Genomic DNA, 17,597 nt, shown 5'->3' with positions numbered 1-17,597 from the left:
GGAAAAACTTAGCTTGATTCTAGGGAAGAGCGTTGCGACGGCAGTGACTTGCGGCGGCAGCGTGACTTTACGGCTTCCCGGCTCCTCCAGGCGCGCCGCTGGTGGGCGGGGCTTGCAAGGGAGTACGAAAGTGGGCGCGGGCTGTCTAGTACCTGGGTTTGCCGCGCCGCAGCATGACCCAGTCGGTGGTCGTACAGGGTAAGCTGCGCGGGAGGGTGGGCACTCCGTCGCCGCGCAGCCGAGTGGCCTTGTTTGCCACCTAATGGCTACTCTCTTTCCCTCCTCTCGCTGATCGCAGTCGGCCAGTGCGGAAACCAGATCGGCTGCTGCTTCTGGGATCTGGCGCTGAGGGAGCATGCCGCGGTCAACCAGGTACCGGCCCAGTCGCCTAAGCAAGAATCAGTGCATTTGACCTTTTATCTGACCGGCGTAAGGTGTATGGGATCTTCTCAGGAAAGAACAAACTGGTTTTTAAATGTTTGTTGGCGTTAGAACAAATGCTGGCCAAAGACTTTAGTCTTAAGTCTCCCTGATTCTCAGGGTCTCATTTTTATCAGGATTCTTGTGAAGAGCAATGAGATAGTATTGGGGAAGTACTTTGTAGAATAGGTAACATGTGTGGTATTATATTACTGAATTTAATCAACTTTAAAATGATCACCAGGAATCCAGAAAAAGCTCTCGTTTGACGCACCTTCTACAATCCTATGGGGGACTCCTTTCTTCAGCACCCTCTGCTAAACTTAATCCATATGGCATTTATTCTTTAGGTAGTAAGAATCAGTTTAAGCACTTTATGATAACTTGCATTTTTGCTGCTGTTCTCATAGTCAAAGATCAGCCATTACGGTATTGTGAGATTATTAAATCGAAAGGATTTCATTTGGGAAAGAGACAAAACTTAATCAAATGTTATATATACTTTTTCTTTTTAGAAAGGAATTTATGACGAGGCAATAAGCAGCTTCTTTAGAAATGTGGATACCAGGTAAGATGGGATTGAAGTCTATCACGTAGCATAATGATTCTTTTCATGTCATCAGATTGGGTGAGACCTCTTCAAAGGACAATAAAACAGTTGATAACTATAAAAAAGTCTGGCTTTTTTGTTTTTCTAATTATTGAAAGCATATTTTTTTCTCATTATTCCCATATCATTAATATTTCTCATATTATTCTGCAGAGCAGGACAGCAGGTTTCCTTTTAAGGCCATATGAAGGAACAAAAAGAACCTTTAGTGTGCCTTCTCCTATTTTTATTTATTTTTAAAGATTTTATTTATTTGAGAGAGAGCGGGCGCTAGCACGAGTGGGAGCAAAGGGAGTGTAGAACAGACTCCCCGATCAGCAGGGAGCCCAACATGGGGTTTCATTGCAGGACCCCAGGATCATGACTTGAGCGGAAGACAGACACTGAACCAACTGAGCCACCCAGGCGCCCCCAATGTGCCTTCTTTTTTTTTTTTTTTTTGAAAAAGATTTTTATTTATTTATCTGACAGAGAGACAGGAGAGAGGGAACACAAGCAGGGGGAGTGGGAGAGGGAGAAGCAGGCTTCCCATTGAGCAGGGAGCCCGATGAGGGGCTCGATCCCAGGACCCTGGGATCATGACCTGAGCCGAAGGCAGCCGCCTAACCGACTGAGCTACCCAGGCGCCCCTCATGTGCCTTCTTTTAACATGACCTTGAAATGAAGTTTTACTGAAGGACTACTGAAAGTTTCCCTCAGGGTATATTGTTAATGCATTCAAGAATGACTAACTTTTGAAAGAAAAATATATTTTTTACACTTCTGTGACACTATTTGTAGTCAGGAATATTTGTTCTGTGAATAGAATGTGCTAAAAAGGAGAACAACAGTTGTCAAATTACTTTTGTTTATATAATAAAGAGCATATGTATCTTTTATCTGAACGTAATTTTGACATTCAAGGTATGTCCATGAGCTTTTAATGTTTAATCATAAAGTTTGTGTATTTTAAAAATAATAAAACTAAACTGTGGTGGACTTGAACTAAATAATATATCATGAATATCCACCTTTATCTAATTCAGTAAAAATTCTAGTTCTAGTTTGAATTAGTTGGTTGGGTATTTGAGGTGAGTTATCTCCTAGGGAAGGCTAATTAGTCTCCACTTCCTTGGTGAATCCCAGAGTCTGACCCTCAGACTTGCAAACTCAGAAAACTTGTTAACATCTTGAGAATGAGTCCATTGCTTTCCAGTACAGGCAGATAAACCAAACTCAAAGAGAATGGGAGATTAAAAAGCAGAAAATCAATGTAGTAATTGATAGTAGGAACCATAACTCAAGAGCACCAGATCTTCCTTTCCCTTCAAAAGCACTTTCTCTTCTGTAGGAAATCTACCTGAAAAGCTAAATAATAGAAGGTTGCTTGGTGATCATGGAATCAGACCAAGGGGAGTTAGGTGTTTTACCTTAATGATTGGTGTCATTTATCTTTATTATATGGAGATATCTGCTATCTAGGATTCCCTCTTGTTTGTGAACTAGAACATCCTCTGCCCTAAATACTGTTAAGAGACTCAAATTTGCTTTTGTAATACTTCCTTTTATGTGCTTCCCTTCTAAGTAAATTCCCACTCTCATCCCCTCTACTCTTTTTTTTTTTTAAAGATTTTATTTATTTATTTGACAGAGAGAGAGATAGCGAGAGCAGGAACACAAGCAGGGGGAGTGGGAGAGCGAGAAGCAGGCTTCCTGCCGAGCAGGGAGCCCGATGCGGGGTTCGATCCCAGGACCCTGGGATCATGACCTGAGCCGAAGGCAGACGCTTAACGACTGAGCCACCCAGGCGCCCTCATCCCCTCTACTCTTGATGGCCAATCCTTTCATTAAGTATTACTTAGTCGAGACTCAGCTGGGGAGCTAATCTTTCTTAATAAGGCGACTACATAACTGTACTCTCCTGTACTCTGTTTAATAATTTAACGTGAGGGCATTCTTATTTCCCCAACCCCAAGTTTATCCAAAAAGGGGAGATGAGTCTTGGCATTTTACTCTTCTATGTACTAGCAACACCTGCCAGCATCTGTTCCATGTTAGTACAAAAAAACTTTGAAAAACAAGACCACATTTTTGTGTATACTTGTATATCTATTTGAGGAAATGACCATACCTTTTTAATAGCATACTAGGAATTTACCTATACTAGCGGTTAACAAACCTTTCCTGCAAAGGACCAGATGGTAAATATTTTAGGTTTTGCAGACCATAAGGTCTGTGTCACATCTGTTTGACTCTGCTGTTCTAACAGGAATGCAGGTATAGCTTACTAGTGCATATCAAGTGGGCATGGCTATGTTTGAATAAAACTTTATTTAGGAAAATAAGCAGCTGGTCAGAGTTAGCCCAAGGACCATAGTTTACCGACCCAATCTATAGCATCATCTGTGCTCAATTCAACTTCCTTTTATATATTGTCTTCTTGTAAATTGTATTGACTCATACCCTGTGTTGGTCATAGATGTAGTTACTTTAGTTCAACATGAAATTCTAGGAACAACCGTAGATACTCAATGATATATAACTGATATATCAGTTGATGTATGTTTGGCTACAATAGGAAACCTCATTAATGGTGGCTTACACAAAGTATCCAGTTATCCCATATAAAGAAATCTGGAAATCGGGTGATTTAGGCTTGGAGAAATGCCTTAAAAGACCAAGGTACTTTCGTTTCATTATTCCTATTGTGTTGGCTACTTGTCCTCATGTTTATTTTTTTATAACTATAAAGTGGCAGCCTCCACTCCATGTATCATATCTTTATTCATGTTTAAGGTAGGAAAAGGGAAGAGTTGGCACCAACTGCATCTGGTCGTCCTTATCAGAAAAGCTTCCCAGAAGCTTTTCATCTCATTAGTAAGAACTGGATTACATGGCCAGCCCTAACTATAAAGAAAGCCAGGGAAAAAAGTACCTCACTTTTCAGCCTAAGGGGAGGGTAGACAAGGGAGAAGAATGGGAATGGCACCTTCTACGTTGCCTTTTGTGTCTACCTCACCAGACCTGTAAGTAGCTTTATTATATAAATGGGAATTAACTTTATTACCTAACAGCAGCATTAGCCTTGGAAGATCTTTTGACCTTTTCTCATTCTTTATCTTTCAGAGTGGTTGGTGATGGTGGCAGTATTTCCAAGGGGAAAATTTGTTCTTTGAAAGCACGAGTAAGATCTGTATACTTGGATTCTTATATTGTGTGTGTTTTAAAAATAACTATACTTCTGTAACAGAATAAACTTTTAACTTCTAAAATTTAAAAAAAGTATTTACTAAGCCACATTTTAATGTAAATATAATTAGGCAGACATTTTATATCTTCCTGGAACTTTAGGGGGAAAATTTTGTGCTTAAAGTAAAAACACTGTATCTTTAGCATTTTTTTATAAATGTTTCAGGGGAAATACACATCTGGGTAAATGATAACAAAAGGAGCTTTCTTAATTCTAAGCCTCAAACACGTACTAATGCAGGTTAATTTTTCATTTGAAGATAATGGAACATTTCTTTGCATCAGTTACTATTCCCAGTACAAAGCACGGATCCAGCCACGTTATAGTGAATACTATAACCATGTAAGACCTCTTGAACAAAAATGCTTTGAGTCAGTAGCCCATATTTAGTCATAACCTCATTCCAACAACACTTCCACGATTGTTTCTCTACAACAAACTGCTTTTTCCAGTTGTTGATCAATTAATTTAACAGAAAAGCAGTTTGTATGGAAGGAATTGAGACAATAAGGATCAGACCTGGAATTGTGCCTGGAAGAGTGAAAAGCAATCATTTTGTGGTATCTCGGAACTGTCTCCTTGTATCTGTAATCTCTGATGTCCTTGGAAAACAAAATTTATGGCAGAGACCATGTGCTTGTAGGCTGTTCGGATGATTAACAGTTGGTATCCTGCATGCTATGGAGAGCGCTAACATCCCAATCCAAATCTTACAGAAAAAGTAACATTGACATTTCCCAGAGCACTCCCAATTTGAGCTCTTTTCCAGGACCCTATCAGTGAGCAAGGTAGGAGATGGAGGAAATACCTTTGGGAAAGAATAAATCAATGTGTGTCTGTCACCTTTGACTTGTCCTAGGAAGGTACTCTTCCATTTCTCCTTAAGAGTCTTGGTATTATGTGGTTGTGATCACTGAAGAGTCTAGGCTTCACAAGATAACTTGGTGGTTAGGCCCTTCCACTGTGTCCAGTATTCTAGGTTAATGGGCAAATACTCAGAGTTTTGTAAATCCTATATTACAATTAAGGGAGAGCTCAAAGACCAGAAAGCTATCACCAGGTTGCTCTGGCAGAAAACAATAAACATCAAATCCTAGAACAGTTGTCACTCCAGACCTTGGTTGGCTGCATGAGGAACCCAGAATAATTCCTCCTCAGTTAATTTCCAAATGAAAAACAAATCAAAGGCTTGATGTGACTAGAATTGAAATTCTATACCATGTCAGCGTTTTTAATGCTCAGTGACGATGACAGGGATGATTCTCTCAAAACTGACTCCAAGAGGTGCTTGAATGTCAGTTTGTATTCTGCCTGTTCCTTCCTTTGCCAGACTGCAAGGTAGCTGAGGGTAATCTTCCACAAATTCTCTTAAATAAGTCTGTTTTGAAACAAAGCCATTATAAGCTTTTTTTTTTTTTCTTTTTGTAATCTTACACAACTTGTAATATACTACAATTTGCCCACACAGTGAAGTCTCTCTTACGGTTGATTAGATGTTAAAGTCAACATCTAGGTAACACTTGCATATTATCATAAAATATCCTAGAAAAACCCTAAGTTGCCAGTAAATAACCCTATATAGTCCAGTATACATAAAGTGTATGTATATTGCTCGCTGTATATAAGAGAGCACATTTGTAATACATAATTTTATAGTCTTTCTAATATACTACTGTGATATACTATTGTACAGTTAGAAATAGAATATTTCTAATATACTGGGTAAGACTACTTCAATTGCTTGCTTATAGTAGCATAGTTAACTACACAAACAAACAAACAAAAAACAAGAAGAGCATAGAGTTTGGTGGTTAAGACTGAAGATTCTGCAGCCAGACTAACCAGGTTTGAATCTCCGCTCCATCACGTACTAGCTGGGTGATCACAGCTAAGTGATTTAGCTTTCCTAGGCCTCAGTTTTCTCACGTGTAAAGCGGGGGTAATTATAGTACCTATGCACCAGGTTGTGAGGATCAAATGGGGTAATGCATACAAAGCACTTAGAATACTGTAAGTGCTTCAAGTCACAGGGTCACAAGAACTAAAAAAGCCTGCAAACCAAGCACTTTCTCTGTGACCCTGAATCAAAGAGTTAATAGCTTTGTAGGGTACTCTGTTATTTCAGAATTTTTTTCAGCTTTTTTAACTATTTATTTTACCTTTTCACTTACCTTCCTCAGTGTAGAAAACATGGGAAGTACAAAACAGTGAGGGTAGGGGTTTTATAATCCTACTGCCAAGCTATCCTTGCCTACATTTTGCTGTGTTTCCCTTCAATCTTTTCTATTTTTCTTTCCATACTTAATTTTATGTTTTATATTCTCATTTTCTTCTTGGTAATAAAGGTTATCTCCCATGTCAATAATGTTTACGGTAATGAATTAGATTTTCTTGGGTGTAGAGACCCATTGTCATCTTTGACTTCTATCCAGGGCCTTGGTTTGCACCTGATAGTAAGTTTACTGATTTGAACTGGACAGTTTTGGGCTGCAATTCATGAAGAGCAGCATGGTTGTTCCTGGTAAGCAAGTGTATTAACATACCCTACATTTATTGAGAATTTTTTTCTGGCTAGGGCACCTTTTAAATTTCTGAGTCCTTGTTCTCAGAACATTTACAATCACATAGGCACATGATAAAAGAATTGTTAGAAAATCAGTTGAGGGGATTATTCAGTTCCTCCCTCCACGCCCACATGGTATTTCGGAGTAGGATAAGAGTTTAGAACCCACCTTTTAATTTTATTCCACCTCCTGAGCAGAGTGAAATGACTTTTTCATTCTTATAACAGATTCTACATAAAGATTTGATTAAGCTTAAACTATAAAAAGGACAATGCTACTTTTAGTTCATAAATTTATTTACAGAGTTACTAGCTTTAAAGAAAAATATGCTAATTCAATTTTATTTCTTTCTCAGGCTGTCTTGATTGACATGGAGGAAGGGGTAGTAAATGAACTTCTGCAGGGACCATTGAGAGATGTGTTTGATAGCAAGCAGCTCATCACTGATATTTCTGGCTCAGGCAATAATTGGTGAGAATATGCTGTATGTAAAAATTGAATGTCATCTGAAAAAAATGAATGATCTTTCCTTCATTCTAATAGGTCCTGCTGACATGAAAGCAAGATCTAACCTGCCAGACCTGGCTCTAGGCTTTTCAGCCCATCATCTTTTCCTGCATAAATGATGGGATTTCTCAATGCTGAAAAGCCACCTGTATCATAGTTCTTTCTCACCTTTTTTTAAGAAAAAATCATGAAAAATGGATTTACTAAATTCCTTGTAAATTGATTCTTAAATAATACTAGTAACAAAAGTTTTAACTATTTTTATAAACTGTCTCTTACCTATATTATTTGACTCTACCAAGTTCTCCAGCTGGTCAGACTTGATTGGACTGGTAAGAGGTGCAAGCCAGACCAGTATCCCAGCATTTAAGCTCAGCCTAAGGCTGTGTTTAGCTCTTAAATTATATAACTGTTCTCCTTAATGGGGTAAAAAGCTTTAACAGTGATCATTTGAAAATTTACATTGAGACTGTTTTTGCTGTTTTTTAAAAATTAAGTAGCTTCTTATTATTTGCAAGTCTAATATTTACTATTTTATCTATTTGCAATCTGTCTCTCAGGTTCCTAATGTGTAGTAATATCATTTTACTAAAGCATGAACTTACTGGGTCTCTGGCTGGCTCATTTGGAAGAGCGTGCAACTCTTGATCTTAGGGTCATGAGTTCAAGCCCCATGTTGCGGGTAGAGATGACTCTAATAAATAAACCTTTAAAGTATGAATTTACATTTTGCATTCTTAGACATTCATCTGGGGGGAACCAGCCACTAAATGAATTCACCTGCCCACTTAACTGGCTTTTCACTAATTGTGTAACTTTTTCTGTAATTTTTTGAGTTACACAACCGTGGAAGTCATTCATTCATTTTTTTCATCATTTTTAATGCATCAAAGTGCTCCTTAAAAATCTGATTAATCGGGCGCCTGGGTGGCTCAGTTGGTTAAGCGACTGCCTTCGGCTCAGGTCATGATCCTGGAGTCCTGGGATCGAGTCCCGCATCGGGCTCCCTGCTCAGCAGGGGGTCTGCTTCTCCCTCTGACCCTCCTCCCTCTCATGCTCTCTGTCTCTCATTCTCTGTCTCAAATAAATAAATAAAATCTTAAAAAAAAAAAAAAAAATCTGATTAATCAAAAAGACTTACAGAGCCTTATGAGTATCAGTTTTCTATTGTGTATCATTTCAACTAATGGTAACGATGTGATCAATGTTTTCTCCTATATTAAACCAATATGTTAGTTCAGAATTTTTTATTTTTAATGTCTTTGTAGTTAACCACATTCTGCCTTTTAATATGTAAAACTTACTGTGATGAGAGTTCATTTTAAATGGAGATGAGAAAAAACTATGTAACTAAAGTCTTATACTTAAAAAAAAGAGATGATGAATTTAGAAAACCATAGCTTAATATCCATTGATAATGAGCTATTTTATCAGGATATTTGAGGATTATACATCTTTATATGTTACATTTTCTATCTAGTATCTCTGAAATATCACAATACGATTTATACATATGAAACAAGAAGAATTAATATAGTAAAAATGCTTTTTCAAGTTTTTCTGTAGTCTTTTCATTTAGATCAGAAATAATAAAATCTTGAAATAATAAATGCCAGGGTGTTTTGTGATTTATATTCTTTTTTTCAGGGCTGTGGGGTACAAAGTTTTTGGCAGTCTTTATCAAGAACAGATTTTAGAGAAACTCAGAAAGTCGGCAGAGCACTGTGATTGTTTGCAGTGTTTTTTTATAATACATTCCATGGGAGGAGGTAAAGTTATTCACTCATTTCCCTGTAATAATGTGACAGTGTACGTGGGAATTCATTTTGCAAACAGTAGTCTGTTTTCAGACCTATGCCTAATAAAGGTACAACTCTTAACAGTGTATGTGTTTGAGTATATACATAACTGCTTCTTACTTTAAATTTTTGTCAAATTTTGTTGCCATTACCATTGCTTATAAATTGAAGCCCTTTTAAGAGTCAGTACAACTAAATCTGAAGTTTTTTCTTCTTCTACTTTTAGTTTCTTTTTTAAAATTTCCAACTACATTTCAGTACATGAGAGCTTTCTGGGAATACTGACTCCTAAGAGTTTGCTTGTGTAGTCTCGTATCTCACCTAGAAGCTAAGCATTTCTGGTTTGTTCATAGGTATCCTTGCTAAGAAACATCAGTACTCTTTAACTGCCTTCCAACCTTTCTTGTGTCCAATAAGAGATAGAGATAAAAGAAATCCTTTTAGTCAGCTCCTTTAAATCATTACTTTCATAGTAATTACCTTGACCTAGAATAAATGATCTGTATTGCTTTCATTCCCCAGGGAAGCCTGTACCTTGCAAATGAAGTATTTTGCTCCTCTGTGTTATGAACTAGAAACATACCGTATTTTGCTGATTTCCAATAGGATTAGTGAGTTTTAAAAGAAAAATTTGCGATGCTATTTTTCTCCAAGCTCAGATTAAGATTTTATATTCACCAAGTTATATAAATTGATTTTTATACATATTATTCAATGTGATAACATTTTAAAATTAAAGTTATAATTGTTACGTAACCATGCCTTTGGAGGACCATCATAATCATTAAATTAAGAAATAAATTTTCTTTGTACTAGTATAATTAACCTGCAAGTTTGGATAAGTTTTCAAAAAACCAATTTGATTTATAGTTCATTATGGTGCCTTTTTTAATCCCTCTATTACTCAAAATCTCAGAAGATTATACTTTATTCATAATTTACTGGCAAAAATAAATAATAGTGAAGGTTAAAAATGGTCTCTTTTCCCACATCTAAATCCTAGTCTCTCTCACAGGGTAATCAAGTTTGCCTATGTCTATATCCTTCCAAATATTTTCTGTGCCTTTAAAAGTGTGTATGTTTATTTTAACATAAGATCATGCAGTACATACTATTCCAACATTTTTTCACTTTATGTCTTTCCCAAATGTCTTTCAGTATCTTCTCTGTCTCCTAGAATTCAGTTGTGTTAATATATAAAAATTTTTGAAGTCCATTTTCCATTAGTGGATGTTAAGTTGTTAATGATATTTAGTTATAGCAAACAATCCCCACTTGAACATCTGGTACATAACATTTCTGCTCATTTATGCCTCTATAGATATACATAGTATTCCCAGAAGGAAAATGGGACCAAAGAATATGTACATTTTAAATTTTGATTGATATTATTAAATACTCTCCTACATTATTTCACCAATCCATATTATTAGAAACAATGTATACAGGTTTATTTCCCCACACTGTCACTAACACTGAGTATTATAAAACATTAATACATTCAAAATTAGATTGTTTTAATTTGGATTTCTTTGATTAGAAGAAGAGTTGAGCATCCTCACATCTATTCACCATTTGATTTATTATGAATTACATATTTACATACTTTACCCATTTTTCTGTTGTATTACTCGTGTTTTTTTGGTTGTTGATTTGTGAGACCTCTTTATTAAAGAAATTTAGTCCATCATATATGTTGGAGATTTTTTTCTTAGTTTGCCTTTTTCATTTTGTTTATAGGTTTTATATATGTATGTGTTTATATGTTTAATTTTTAATGGAATCAGAACTGTCTTCTATATAATGCTCTGGTTTTTAATGTATGTTCCTACCCAAAAAAGCCATAAAATTCCAAGTTCCTCACAATTTTATTTTGAATCATTTATGCAGGGTTTTTTTGTTTTTGTTTTTGCAATTTTAATCCTTAGGAACAGGATCTGGACTTGGCACATTTCTTTTAAAGTTGCTTGAGGATGAATTCCCAGAAGTATACAGATTCGTGACATCAGTTTATCCTTCTGGTGAGGATGATGTCATAACCTCACCTTACAATAGCATCTTGGCAATGAAGGAACTTAATGAGCATGCAGACTGTGTGTTGCCCATTGACAACCAAGTAAGAAATGACATTGTAATTTATGAATATTTAAACATTCAGTCTTGTGTTATGCTTATATGTGCATAGGAAACATTCTCTTCACTTTTCAGCCTTCCCATCTAAGAGGAGAAATAAGTTCAAATTGTTTTTCTTTCTCTTCTTTCCTTCCTGGTATAATGTCATCTGTGTCTGCTCTTGTTAATAGCTTCTCTCCCAATATTTTTCCTTTAAAAGTCTTTATTTGACATCATTAGCAAAATTGACCTCATGGTGAATTCTGGAAAGTTGGGCACAACTATAAAGCCAAAGAGTCTGGTTACTTCAAGTGCTGGGGCTGTCAAAAAGTGGCACCAGAGGCCCTTTGATGCAATGAACAACATTGTGGCCAATTTGCTGCTGAACCTAACAAGGTAATCCTATTGATTGCAAAACTTAGGACAGTTTGAAAACTTCACTTGGCCTCTGATGATACTTGCAGTTGCATTTTTGTAGTAGCATTTTTCAGTTTTTCTAAGTCACAGGAGCTTCTTTTATTTTATTCTGTCTAGTGTTTTCAGATCTTGGAGTGATAGACCAGAACTTTAATTTCTATTACTCCAAAGCAGCATTTTCCCAGGTGCATTCCAGAGAATATTAATAGGTGTTAAATGAAAAAAGTTTGTCACAGATAAACACTTGAGAACTTGGTTAGGTAACAGTAAGCATATTTTCTTTGCTGTAGTTTGTCCTCATTTTTTAAAGCAGCTAATGTTTACCTCCTTATTGTTAGTTGGTCTAAAATATACCCTTGACTTTGATCTAGAAGATTGCTTTGGCATTATTATATTCCAAATTATAGAGCACATTAGGCAGACCCTTGAAGAATTTAGTGACGTTTATAGACTTATTAATTATTGACCTGTATGTGTTTAACTCAGTCTGCTTTAAGATATTTTTATATGTGTAATGGGCAACATAATAGTGTGTTGGTTACACATCATATAATCCACAAATAAGAATTGCTATAGATGTTGTGTGTTACATTTTAATTACCTTTATACATGATATTCATGATACTAAATTTCACTAATACAGAAAAAAGGAGCATATATTCTCTACTGAAGAACAGTGTACAAAAGGATTTAAGAATGCCTGCTGAATAAAGCTACATTCAAAGTATAAAATTTTAACATTAAATTTTTTTCTCTTGCTTTGTTAATTTTTTAGCTCTGCAAGGTTTGAAGGGTCCCTTAATATGGACCTTAATGAAATCAGCATGAATTTAGTTCCTTTTCCTCAACTGCATTATCTTGTGTCAAGCCTAACACCTCTATATACACTGGCAGATGTTAACATTCCTACCCGAAGGTAAGATGTAGTAACTATTCTAATGACTTGATAATTTGAATTACTTTTTTAAAAAAATTTTTTTAAGTTTGTAGTAACTCTGGGTATTTTTTTGTGTCATTTTCTTTGTGTCATTTTCATTATTTGAATCCTTTATTTTACAAGTCATTGTTTAAAAAGTGAATATGAAACCATTTGACATTAAATCTAAATTTTTAAGCTAATGAAATTCATAAAGATTTGGTTTTTATTGAAAAAGATTTCAGGGCTTTGAAGTCTGACATACTTAAGTCTGAATGCTAATTCTGTCAATAGCTATAGGACCTTGGGCAGGTGGACCTACCTCATACCTTTGTTGGGTATATTAAATAAGAGTATCTTTAAAGTTCTTATCACAGTCCAGCACCATAGAAGGCTTTCCAGTGTTACTGTTGATGGTAGCTGCTATATATAATTTCCAGAACACCTTGTTTTGTAACTGTGTGTCATTTATAAGCGTAAAACTTAGTCTACTTAATAAAAATGTAATTGAAAAATATTCTGAGCATATACAGTGATGATAAGCTTGAAAAGGTCCCACTGGCATCCACAGTTGACTGAGGGAAAAGGTCCTGTCAAACTCTGTAAGAGGAAAGTATGTAAATGATAAAAACCAGATTAAAGATCTTTTTTATAGTTTAAATTTTGGCAAAATAACAGTTCTGCACTGTAAATGTCACAGTGCTATTAACTTTTATTTAAGCTGTTAACAAATAAACAGTTATGCCAACTAATAGGACTCTTTCTGCATGGAATGGTGATGACCTTAAGTTAAGCAACTTGCACTGTATGTGGAACATGGTAATCATTCACTAAATGTTCACTGTTATTATCAGCCCCGCATATTAAAAATTAGTGTATTTAAATAATATGTGGACACATAGAATGTAAATTGGTGCTAAACTATTTATTGTACAATAGTGATAGTCCAAACATTTTTACATTTAAAGTTAATTCTTAAAAAATAAAGACAGGGAATTTCTAATTAAATTCAGCATAAAGAAAAAAATGTTTGACTTGGTCCTTCAACCTGAATGTTTCAAAGCCAATTAAACTTCTTTTAATCCCGCTTTTAGCATATTTTGATAAAAATTATACTGTTGCAGCATTTTGTATTCATATAATCATAATTTGTTACAAAGGTTTATTTTTAAAAATGTGTTTGTGAAAATGTATAAGGGACTTTAAAGATTTTATACTCTTAGGGAACTTGTCACAATGTTCTTTCTATCTTTGTGTTCTTTTTTCCCTTTTTTTCTGCTGTACTATAGATATTTCAGAGGCGGTCATATCAGCACATGAACACGTTTATCTATCCTTGAGTAAAATAATAAATTGTTTTAAAATTGTACTATTAAAAGTCAGTTTTAAAACTCTTTAATTTCTTATTAGTAGTGAGAATGGTTTTTGTTGTACCTTTTATTAATAAATGTCAGTCCTGTACCTCATCCCATTTTTATCACATGAAAATAATAAGCACATATGAGAAGTGTGTATATGTTTCTTGAAATTCCGTATTTCTAATGTGAATAAAGATAAGTATCCCAAAATTACAAATAGCTCCTTACTAGTTTTTATATTTTGCAGCAGAGGATAAATCAAGAATGAATTTGCCCACTTGTTTAGTGGTTCTTATCCTTTTCTGGGTTTCCTTAACTTCATAAAAATGCCCAAAAGCACATATACACCAAATTTTGAACACAGTAGCAGAGGATTTACAAACACCCCACAGCTCACCATTCCCTAAAGGAGTCTTCTGTTCTTCTTGCTGTCACATAACCAAGATCGAATGTAAACTCCAGTAAAGCAGAAATTTTTGTTGTTCAGTACTGGGTCTCTTGCACTTAGAAAAGTGCCTGCACATAGAAGGCATTTAGTAAGTATCTGTTGAATGAGTAGGTAACACTGATTTCTGCAGCTCTTCCCAGACATGATATAGATTCAGCACACAGAATCTAGAGTTATCTAGGGAACCTAATTATATTTGTATTGAGTTAAGTGGGATTTAAGAACCAGGCTGGGGCTATATTAAAGACAGGATCCTGTGTATTATTAGATATACATATGTTGGCACCTTTTTCTTCCTTTCTAAATAAAGGATAAAAGATGTCCTCCTCTCTTCTCATATTTCTCATCAAGATTGTTTTGAGAAAATGATAGCTGAAATGTAGAAGGTGTTTGTGTGTGTTTATTTACCTGTAGGTGACTGTCTTTGTACTTTGTAGTTCTACATAGAAGAAATAATATTTTGTATAAACAGTGATTCTTTCATTGTTCTAGGTTGGATCAGATGTTTTCAGATGCCTTTAGTAAAGATCACCAGCTAATTCGGGCTGACCCCAAACATAGTCTCTACCTTGCCTGTGCCCTTATGGTTAGAGGAAATGTACAGGTTTCAGATCTTCGCAGAAATATTGAAAGGTTTGATTTTATATTTTCATGGTAATTTATGTATACTACTAGCATAGTAGTTCAGATGACCTCTCTTCGAATTCTAGCATTGCCACTTAACTAAAGGGTGACCTTGAGCAAACTACGTAGCCTTATTTTTCTCAAATGTAAAATAAGAGTAATAATGGTACAAAATTGTTATTTTTGAATAGTGAATGATATAGGAAATATTTTATTTTCTGAAAGTGTTCGGAAAATTTAACTACTGTTGTTTTATTACTACCACTACACTGCTTCTAAGTTTGTGTTTTACTATTTTTTGACAGTCTGTTTTTAGGAAAACTACTCTATTGAATTACAAAGTAAGGAAAATTGTAATTTTTTTTAAATTGTAATATTTTCATCTCTTTTTCATCCCCAGATTTAATGCCCTCCTAACTAAATGTCCCTTAGCTCACTGTCAGACTGTACCGTGATACTACTAATAGTAAAAAGTAGGTAACTCACGTTACATACTGAGCAATTAGAATGGTACCATCAGTAATGTCTGCTGCCATATATGGCAGATACTTTCAGTACCTTCATTCTCACCTTTGGGTTTTTGTATTTCAGATTAAAACCTTCTCTACAGTTTGTCTCCTGGAATCAAGAAGGCTGGAAAACCAGCCTGTGTTCAGTCCCTCCTGTGGGCCATTCCCATTCATTATTAGCTCTAGCAAATAACACATGCGTGAAGCCTACCTTCATGGAACTGAAAGAGAGATTCATGAGGCTCTACAAGAAAAAGGTAATTATCAGTACACCTTCTTAACTGTATGTGTTTATTTTGGCTATTTAAGATGTCTTCTCACAAATTACACTATCACAAATCAAGGGCAATCCTGACTGCTCTATTCACTGTACTGATTATAACTGAAGAGGAGAGGTTTACTCGGACTATCTAAAGGAGAAATCTCGTGAGTTTATTGGGATTGGAGTTCTCCTTTCTCTTGTAAAGCTGAGTGAAGTATCACTTTAATAAAGAATTATTTATGTTTTAGGATAGTTATTCATGTATTAAATTTTCTGAAAATGGTCAACATTATCCAGTTTTTTATTTATAGGCTCATCTTCATCACTATCTACAAATTGAAGGGATGGAAGAAAGCGGTTTCATGGAAGCTGTGTCATCTTTATCAGGGCTCATAGAGGAATACAACCAACTGGATGCCACGAAAAGCATGCCTGTGGAAGATTTTCCTAGACTAAGCATAGCTGTGTAAAAAAGAAACCCCAAGATACAACTTTTACTTTTCTTAATTTTACACTGGAATTTGTCACCTTTTCTTTCTGTTTCAGAATTTTTGTGATTCAGAAAACCCAGTTTGCACTTTTCCTATTAGAAAGCATTTTTGTCTTAAAAAAAAAAAAAAGTGATTTTCATTTCATCACAATTTGTGGGTGATACCAGTCTGTGAAATTAGTGAAGTCCTACTACCTTAACTTCAAACATTTGTCTTCAGGAAAATAGTTCAATACTTTTACTTACAGTCTCATATTTAGGCATTAATACAATGATAATCATGTCTTCAATAAAAACCTTATAAGGTATATTTTTATATTTATTTATAATTTATTTTTTCATATTCTGTTTAAATTCTCCTGATTTTTTAAAAGCAAGTACAAGGAGTAGTAGAACACAATATAAATACTTCTATGTAATACCCACTAACTTTTCTGGGATAGGTTTTATTACAACTATGAAGGAGGTTTTGTTTCTTCTTTGGGTAACCACATGTTTGCACTCAAAAGAATGAAAATTTACACTTTAACATTTATATGTATTAAGTTATCTTTAAATATAATGATTTTTTATTAAACCAGTTGATTTCATAATAATAAATGTCCATATTTTTAAACAGTATTGCTTGTTATTGGTTTTGCTTGTCACCATTTATATAAGCAAACAGAACATTACTTAGCTTGACATCTTCCAAACTCCACAGGAAAATGGCTGTAATAGTCTAGTGAACATGTTCCAGTTATTATACTCTCCAGTTGTAGTTAACATTAATTTATCTTTAAATACAATTTATATTTTAAATCCATAGGTGGATTTATCACTTAAGGAAGTGATTTTTAGGAACAATTTATTCTCAAGCCAAAATAATCTGTGCTTTCTTTAGTGCTAAGTTTTTAAGTTTCTTTCCTTTTCAAAGTAAGGATACTGCTCTTGATCTTTATCTTAGAAATTTCGTTTTTTACAATATTTGGTATAAAAACTTTTAGATTACACTTGTCAATAATGGCCAAATTATCTTAGAAATTTCATTTTGTACAGTATTTGGTATAAAAACTTTTAGATTACAGTTGTCAGTAATGGCCAAAGAAGTTCTGTTTTCTTCTTTCAAAAGAAATCTTAATAAACTGATACTCAGGATAGGGTAGTGGAAATTATATTTGCAGTTTAATCTTATCTTATTTAAGAATTAAACCCAGAATCTTGCTCACCACATAATGATTATCATCTGATGGAATCCTGGCTACACTGTCAAAGTACAGATAAAGTTTTAAAAAATAAAGTTTTTAAAAAGTTCTAAACTTTTTACACATCTTCCAACAAAGTATTCCAGAT

At 34.8% G+C, this 17,597-nt stretch overlaps 1 protein-coding gene across 3 annotated transcripts; it reads left to right on the top strand.

The window, feature by feature from the left end:
• Window positions 1-94: 94 nt before the first annotated feature.
• Window positions 95-17,187, top strand: TUBE1 (tubulin epsilon 1). 3 transcript variants are annotated; one of them, XM_034991859.1, is made up of 12 exons: window positions 95-198; window positions 299-372; window positions 936-988; window positions 4,136-4,193; window positions 7,179-7,294; window positions 8,978-9,099; window positions 11,058-11,245; window positions 11,462-11,637; window positions 12,434-12,574; window positions 14,873-15,013; window positions 15,596-15,770; window positions 16,087-17,187. In XM_034991859.1, the coding sequence occupies exons 1-12, from the start codon at window positions 174-176 to the stop codon at window positions 16,243-16,245; spliced, it is 1,428 nt and encodes a 475-aa protein (XP_034847750.1). In that variant the 5' UTR covers window positions 95-173; the 3' UTR covers window positions 16,246-17,187. The 3 variants fall into 3 exon arrangements, with proteins under 3 accessions (XP_034847750.1, XP_034847753.1, XP_034847751.1); XM_034991862.1 differs by lacking the exon at window positions 95-198 and having other exon boundaries at window positions 6,692-7,294; XM_034991860.1 differs by lacking the exons at window positions 95-198; window positions 299-372; window positions 936-988 and adding an exon at window positions 2,738-3,691.
• The last annotated feature ends 410 nt before the right edge of the window (window positions 17,188-17,597 follow it).

This window comes from Mirounga leonina, unplaced genomic scaffold (assembly GCF_011800145.1).
Source record: "Mirounga leonina isolate KUSES-001 unplaced genomic scaffold, KU_Mleo_1.0 Mir_53, whole genome shotgun sequence".
NCBI lineage: Eukaryota > Metazoa > Chordata > Mammalia > Carnivora > Phocidae > Mirounga > Mirounga leonina.
Note: the sequence above shows the minus strand (reverse complement) of the source record. Positions and strands in the feature narration are given on the sequence as shown.